At 45.2% G+C, this 7,938-nt stretch overlaps 1 protein-coding gene across 1 annotated transcript; it reads left to right on the top strand.

Annotated features, from left to right (window-relative positions):
* Window positions 1-208: 208 nt before the first annotated feature.
* On the top strand, window positions 209-7,517 carry LOC146566944 (B-cell receptor CD22-like). The gene is made up of 8 exons (XM_085286549.1): window positions 209-263; window positions 407-482; window positions 610-993; window positions 4,611-4,916; window positions 4,990-5,250; window positions 5,340-5,430; window positions 5,586-5,631; window positions 5,769-7,517. Exons 2-8 carry the CDS (start codon window positions 410-412, stop codon window positions 6,078-6,080), a joined length of 1,473 nt encoding a protein of 490 aa, XP_085142675.1. The 5' UTR covers window positions 209-263; window positions 407-409; the 3' UTR covers window positions 6,081-7,517.
* The last annotated feature ends 421 nt before the right edge of the window (window positions 7,518-7,938 follow it).

Genomic DNA, 7,938 nt, shown 5'->3' with positions numbered 1-7,938 from the left:
ATCCTGTGTCTACATGAGATATTGATAAACTCAGGTAAACTATAAATTAATCACAAACACAGTTAAAATCAGAACATCTAAGGGCAGACAGATGAGGAGTACAGCATCTGAAAAACTGGAGTGCATGATGGGAACATCAGACGTCTGTTTGCTTTGACATTACAACATCCAAACAGAGAAGTGTTTCACTCACTTTGCTTCTGCTGAAATCACACGTTGACTTTTATTTTGTCGTCTCTCTGCTGAAGCAGTCTGATCATTTGGTAAGAAAACACATTTGCAGTTTTGTTTGTTTATATCAGACTGTGATATTGTGTTTCTATTTTTAATAACAAATTACTTTTTAAAAGAATTTACATGTTCCTTATTCATCACTGGATTCATGTATTTTTTCATATTTTTCCAGGTGATGAGTTTTGTGACAGTCCAGTCTGTGAACATCATGACAGGCATCATGTTACTGAGTCTCCTCTTTATTCCAAGTGAGTCGACTCATTTCAGTCATTTACATTCAGTTAACTTTATATTGAAGATGTTGAGAGGACAGGAGAAAAAAATTGAGAGATTTCAACATTTTAATGATATACTCTGTTTGTTTGTTTTTTCCAGAGCCTTCGACTGCTTGTCCTGAGTATTCAGACCTCTTCATCACTGCACCAACAGAGATGGAAGCTCTGAGTGGATCATGTTTACAAATCCCATGTAGCTTTAGTGCTGCTGGACCAGTAAAGTTTGACATCAGAAGAGCTGTCTTTGGAGTGTGGATTAAAAATCACTCCAATGTTAATAAATTTCCAAACAATGAGATCTCCAACAGCAGTGGGACAGTTAACATCTATCCAATGAAGATTACAGGAAACCTGAAGGAGAAAAACTGCACCACTCTGTTTTCCAACTTAACCACAACTTATACAAACACATACTACTTCAGAATTATGAACTGGCCGTTCAGAGCAACAGCTGTTTGTGATCCTCTTAAAATAAAAATTAAAGGTAAGATACATTTCTTTTCATCAGTAGATGCAATTTTTATTGAAACAAAAATATAAAGTTAAATGCAGCCTTGTTTTAACCAACAAAAAACAAATCCAACACAACAAAGTCCATCCATCCATCCATCCATCTTCCTCCGCTTTGTCCGGGGCCGGGTCGCGGGGGCAGCAGCCTAAGCAAAGAGGCCCAGACCTCCCTCTCCCCAGCCACCTCCTCCAGCTTATCCGGGGGAATACCAAGGCGTTCCCAGGCCAGCCGAGAGATATAATCTCTCCAGCGTGTCCTGGGTCTGCCCCGGGGCCTCCTCCCGGTGGGACATGCCTGGAACACCTCACCCAGGAGGCGCCCAGGGGGCATCCTTGTCAGATGCCCGAACCACCTCAGCTGGCTCCTTTCGATGTGGAGCAGCAGCTGCTCTACTCTGAGCCCCCCCCCGGATGGCCGAACTTCTCACCCTATCTCTAAGGGAGAGGCCAGCCACCCTTCGGAGGAAGCTCATTTCTGCCGCTTGTATCCGCGATCTCGTTCTTTCGGTCACTACCCACAGCTCGTGGCCATAGGTGAGGGTAGGGACGTAGATCGACCGGTAAATTGAGAGCTTCGCTTTTACACTCAGCTCCCTCTTCACCACGACGGACCGGTGCAGCTGCAGCTGCAGCCCTATTCCGTCTGTCGATCTCCGGCTCCCTTCTCCCATCACTCGCGAACAAGACCCCGAGATACTTGACCTCCTCCACTTGGGGCAGGAACTCATCCCCGACCCGGAGTGGGCACTCCACCCTTTTCCGGCTGAGAACCATGGCCTCAGATTTGGAGGTGCTGATCCTCATTCCCGCTGCTTCACACTCGGCTGCGAACCGTTCCAGTGCGAGCTGGAGGCCCTCACCCGATGAAGCCAACAGAACCACATCATCTGCAAAAATCAGAGATGAGATTCTGAGGCCACCAAAGTGAAAGCCCTCCGCCACTTGGCTGCGCCTAGAAATCCTGTCCATAAAAATTATGAACAGAACCGGAGACAAAGGGCAGCCCTGGCGGAGCCCATCACCCACCAGGAACGAGTCCGACTTATTGCCGGCAATGAGAACCAAGCTCTTGCAACGGTTGTATAGGGATCGAATGGCCCGTAGCAATGGGCCAGACACCCCATACTCCCGCAACACCTCCCACAGGACACCCCGAGGGACACGGTCGAATGCCTTCTCCAAGTCCACAAAACACATGTAGACTGGTTGGACCAACTCCCATGCACCCTCAAGTATCCTGGAGAGGATAAAGAGCTGGTCCAGTGTTCCGCGACCAGGACGAAAACCGCATTGTTCCTCCTGTATCCGAGGTTCGACTAACGGACGAACTCTCCTTTCCAGCACCCTGGCATAGACTTTCCCAGGGAGGCTGAGGAGTGTGATCCCCCTGTAGTTGGAACACACCCTCCGGTCCCCTTTCTTAAAGATGGGGACCACCACCCCGGTCTGCCAGTCCACAGGTACTGCCCCTGATCTCCACGCAACATTGCAGAGGCGTGTCAACCAGGACAGCCCTACAACGTCCAGAGCCTTCAGGAACTCGGGGCGAACCTCATCAACACCAGGGGCTCTGCCACCAAGGAGTTGTTTAACTGCCTCAGTGACCTCGCCCCCAGACTCTGCTTCCTCCTCGGAAGACGTGTCAGTGGGATTAAGGAGGTCCTTGAAGTATTCCTTCCACCCCCTAACCCTTACCACCACGGCAGGCACCAACCACCTTGCGGCCGCAGCTCAATGCAGCAGCTTCGGCAATGGAGACGCTGAACATGGTCCATTCGGACTCAATGTCCCCAGTCTCCCTTGGAATGCTGTTGAAGCTCTGCCGGAGGTGTGCGTTGAAGATCTCGCAGACTGGGGCCTCTGCTAGACGTTCCCAGCACACCCTCACTACGCGTTTAGGTGCACCAGGTCTGTCCAGCGTCCTCCCCCGCCACCTGATCCAACTCACCACCAGGTGGTGATCAGTTGACAGCTCAGCCCCTCTCTTTACCCGAGTGTCCAGAACATATGGTCGCAGGTCTGCTGATACGATTACAAAATCGATCATCGACCTACGGCCTAGAGTGTCCTGGTGCCACGTGCACTTATGGACACTCTTATGTTCGAACAGGGTGTTCGTTATGGCCAAACTGTGATTAGCACAGAAGTCCAATAACAGAGCACCGCTCGGGTTCAGATCAGGGAGGCCGTTCCTCCCAATCACGCCCCTCCAGGTCTCGCTGTCGTTACCCACGTGAGCATTGAAGTCTCCCAGCAGGACAACAGAGTCTCCAGGTGGAGCACCCTCCAGCACCCCCCCCCCCCCCCCCCCCCCCAGGGACTCTAAGAAGGCTGGGTACTCTGAACTGCCACTCGGCGCATAAGCGCAGATGACAGTCAGGACCCGTTCCCCGACCCTAAGGCGCAGGGAACAAACCCTCTCATCCACCGGGAAAAACCCCAACGTACCGGCAGCAAGCCGGATACCCACCCCAGCCCGCCGCCTCTCACCAGGGGCAACTCCAGACTGAGACAGAGTCCAGCCCCTCTCCAGGAGACTGGTTCCAGAGCCCAAGCCATGTGTAGAGGTGAGCCCGACTATATCTAGCCGGTACCTCTCAACCTCACGCACTAACTCAGGCTCCTTCCCCACCAGAGAGGTGAGATTCCAAGTCCCTATTGCCAGTCTTGGCAGCCGGGGGTCAGTCCGCCAGGGCCTCCGCTCCTGGCCACCACCGGGCACACAATGCACCTGACCCCTATGGCGCCTCCTGCGGGTGGTGGGCCTGCGGGAGGATGGGCCCATGTCTCCTCTTCGGGCTGTGCCCGGCCGGGCCCCATGGACTAAGGCCCGGCCACCAGACGCTCGCCCTCGGGCACCCTCCCCGGGCCTGGCTCCAGGGCGGGGCCCCGGTAACCCTATCCCGGGCAGGGTAAACTGTTCCCTCGGTGTCCTTTTCATAAGGGTCTTATGAAACAACAAAGTCCAATATAACAAAAACATGTTTCTGTAATTGTTTTGTATTTAGATGATTCTTTGTGTTCTTTATTGTGGACAATAAAAGGATTTAGTCAAAAATAAAAAGGTTTTCATTTCAGCATAACTGTTGTTTAGTAAAGTTTATAAACACATACGAAACACAACCTGACTGCACAATGTTAACATACATAGACATATGGACTATAGTCTGTATTATGCAAATACCAAGACTCCATCAAAACTGCAAGAAACAGAAAGAGAAAAATAAACCCTAAAAGACATGAAACTGTGCAAAAAAAGTAAATAAGTAATTAACAATATTTAGAGGATAAATGACATAAACATATTTTTAAAAAAAATTCAATAAAATATATTCCTTGAATGCAGCAAAAGTCCCACATTACTCTCTGTGTCTTGACTGTATTTCCTGTATTATCACAACACTAATCCAGAGCTCAAACATGTCTGCTACTTTCTGCAAATAATATAATCTGAATACATTTTACATTTGTTTTCGATTGTACAGTAGAAACATGTATGAGGACTTTCAAACACCTACACTGAGCTCTGTCTGTATTTGCTGTATTTCTCTATTATTGATTTACAAATATGTCTGTGATGTGAAACCACAGATTCTCCTTGGAGGCCCAATATTACAATCCCAGGTGATCTGAAGGAGAAGGAGTCTGTCACTATAACCTGCTCAGCTCTCACTCCCTGTCCACACTCCCCTCCTCAACTCACCTGGAATCTCACACAAGACTCTCACAACAAAACAGAGGAAAACACAGATGGAAGCTTTACAACTAAAATCCAGCAGAACATCACTCTGTCAGACACACATGATGGAAAGAAGATCAGCTGCTCTGCCAGATATCCTGTGAACCAAGGAAAAGACACCAACACAGCAGAGACAGAAGAGACTCTCAGTGTTTCTTGTAAGACAATCAGAGTTTGTTTTTTCATCCTGCAAACATATCATGATTTATAGGATATAATTTATTTCTCCAGATGCTCCTAAAGACACCTCAGCATCCATCAGTCCTTCAGGTTTGGTGTCAGCAGGCAGCTGGGTGAACCTGACCTGCTCCAGCAGAGCCAAACCTCCAGTCAGCAGCTTCACCTGGTTCAAGAAGAGCAGAGATGGAGCTGTGAAAGTATCTGAAGGAGAGATTTACAGCTTCAGTGTAACAGATGGAGGAGTTTATTACTGTGTGGCCACTAATGATCTGGGCAATCAGACATCAGCAGAGATTAACGTGACTGTTGCAGGTAAAGTTAAACTACACCAATGATGTGGCAAATTAAATAAGATCTGTTTTTGGGGATATTGTATTTTTTTTTTCATATTTTTCTATCAGGACATCAGAATAATGGTTCTTTACCACTGAGTCCACTTCTTGGAGGCATCCTTGGGTTGGTCTTACTGATCTGTTTAATTATCTTTGCTTTGTAAGTATCTCACATCAAAACAGAAATCATGTTCAGCTACTGTCACAGATATTTTAGCTACATATTAAAAATGTCCTCTTCCTTTCAGGCTTAACTTTACTCACAAAAATATTTAACAAACAAGTGACTATAGTTGATGTGTCTACCTTTTATAGCAGAGCTCTCAGGTTGTTAAAGTACCAAACTCAGCAAGAGACTCAGGTAGGAAAAGACGAAGTTTTAGTTTGTTCAGATGATTACTAATTTCACCAGGGCAATATGTTCACTTTAAATTGTCTGAAAATAGCAATAAGAATGGTTTGAAATTCAGCCACAAACCCTCCTGGTTTATTTCATAGAGTCAAAGAAGTGAAGAGCTGGTTGTTGAAGAGCCGACAAGTAAAACAGAAGGAGGGGAAGAAAACATCCATTATGGAGAGATCAACTTCTCTGAGCCTGGATATGAAGCATCCTTTGTCTCAGTGCAGGACAGAGGACAGCAGCAGGATACGGTGTACGCACAGGTGAAAGTCAACAAGCCAGAAAACAGCTTAACACAGAGTGCTCATGGCCAAGAGGAACTCTACGCTGAGGTCCGAATAAGTGAGAACAGCTGTGTTAAGACATTACATTACCAAAGTCCATTAACAAAGAAACACAGAAATCAATGAAGTTAACCCAGCAAACCACTTCCTGCATATTTTGGGGGGGTTTCTGCTTTCCCTTTAAACTTCATTTAGATGCTTGCATATCTGTCTCACTAGTGGAATAAAGTTTTTCTAAGATTTCTGGAAACATCACTGGATCAGAAACATCACCAACACGATGTTGAGAGTTCACCTGTGAAGTGATAATCTGACCAGCTCTCGTTAAAGTGGCCAGTCAGATACTTCCAGATCACCTCACTTCATTCCCTCTAATCAAATATGATTGTTTGACTACGCCCAACGTTTCATGGAACAGAGAAAGTTTCTGGCGGATTTTAATCCAACACATATTGCTTCAAGCTCTGTTGTAAAGCTTACAAAACAATATTGCAATTCATACAGTGTCTCCCTAATCTCTGGCTGCAACATCTAAAAGGAAGGAAAACTCCACATGAAAATAGAACTTGATTTACAAAAAACTCTCAAGAATTAGAGAGTGTAAACTTCAAATATTTGCAGATTTTGTTTTAGTCTGATGTTCAGCCCTTATTTATGAGCATATACCACTGCCCAGACCACAAAGCACTGAACCCTACAAATACTCCTCCGAGTGATATGATCCAGACAGAACATAAAGTGGCCTTTCTGGCCTTGAGCACACCACAAATGTTAAAACAAGTCAATATTGACCCAGCAGTTCAGTTTCTGCTGCAAAGTTACAGTACATTGATCACATTGAAGAGCAAATGCCATTACTTTTCTGTAAATCAGACTACATTCGTATCTTATCTTTAAATGTATGAGCTGCATGTCTAACCAGCATATCCCTAAATCCGTATGGCATAATATAAAAACCACTGCGAGACACAGCATAAACTACTGTAAGCTTTCTGATTTGGATGTTCTAATAAGGCTCTTATTAGTGCCTGTTTGTTCCTCCAAGTATTGTTGTGGATGCTTTGTCTGATGATGAGCTCAGTGAAATGTGTTCTTGTTTTTTCATTTTAGTGTGGAGTGATGGAACACTAAAATTCAAATGGTGATTTAGAGTTTTGTCTTTTGGTGTTGAGTGAAATTTAACCAATAATGTGTCTGTTGTTAAGATCTCCTGTGATGCCACTTTTTGGATTTGAGTGCCGTTTTCAGGCTCTGCTTCACTTCTTTCTTCATCCTTTGAGGAGAACCCACGAAACTGAAATCAATTATAGTCATATTTCAGAGTGATGGTGTTAAATAAATGGTATTTAAATGAGTTATTTTTGGTCAGATTCTTATGAACTCTGGACAACTTTCCAGTTCTATCATCTACTGACTTCAAGAATGTGAATGAGACACGGCGAGTCCACGGGTCGAGGTTTTGAGCCATTTTATTTACCGCGGCTGCAGCTCACAAGCTACCAGCCGCAAGTACTTCACACCACAACAACAGCTCTCTACTCTCTCTATTTCTTGTCTTATGGTTTTACTGGTTTTTCAATATTGTTCTTATAAATAAATTGACTTGACATGACTTTGTTATAAAACGTCTTATATTTTAAAAATGGTGTTACAGTGATTTGGTTTACTTTGAAGGACCCTGAATTTTTCAGTAGTGCCAAACATTTTATACATGCTGTTGTGCAACACATGCTGAAAAACTCCAGCCTGATTCTTCTGCTTTGTCAAACTTTAGCCCTGTGTCAAAGCAACCTTTTTTGTTTAGCTCCTGGAAAAAATGCCTAAACCAAAATCTAAATCCTTCTTAGATGAACATGCAATCCTGAAAGTTTTACAGTCTGCGTATAAAACTCACCACAACACTGTTTACCACAACACTACTAAGGGAATTTAATGATATTCCTTCAGCAACTGATTTCGGGAACTGTGTGCTCTGACACATTGG

Source organism: Mchenga conophoros, linkage group LG9 (genome assembly GCF_057382185.1).
Source record: "Mchenga conophoros isolate Kocher_MC1m ecotype Shallow Benthic linkage group LG9, M_conophoros_male_GT1.1, whole genome shotgun sequence".
Classification (NCBI taxonomy): Eukaryota; Metazoa; Chordata; class Actinopteri; order Cichliformes; family Cichlidae; genus Mchenga; species Mchenga conophoros.
This window is presented reverse-complemented; position numbering and strand designations above follow the sequence as displayed.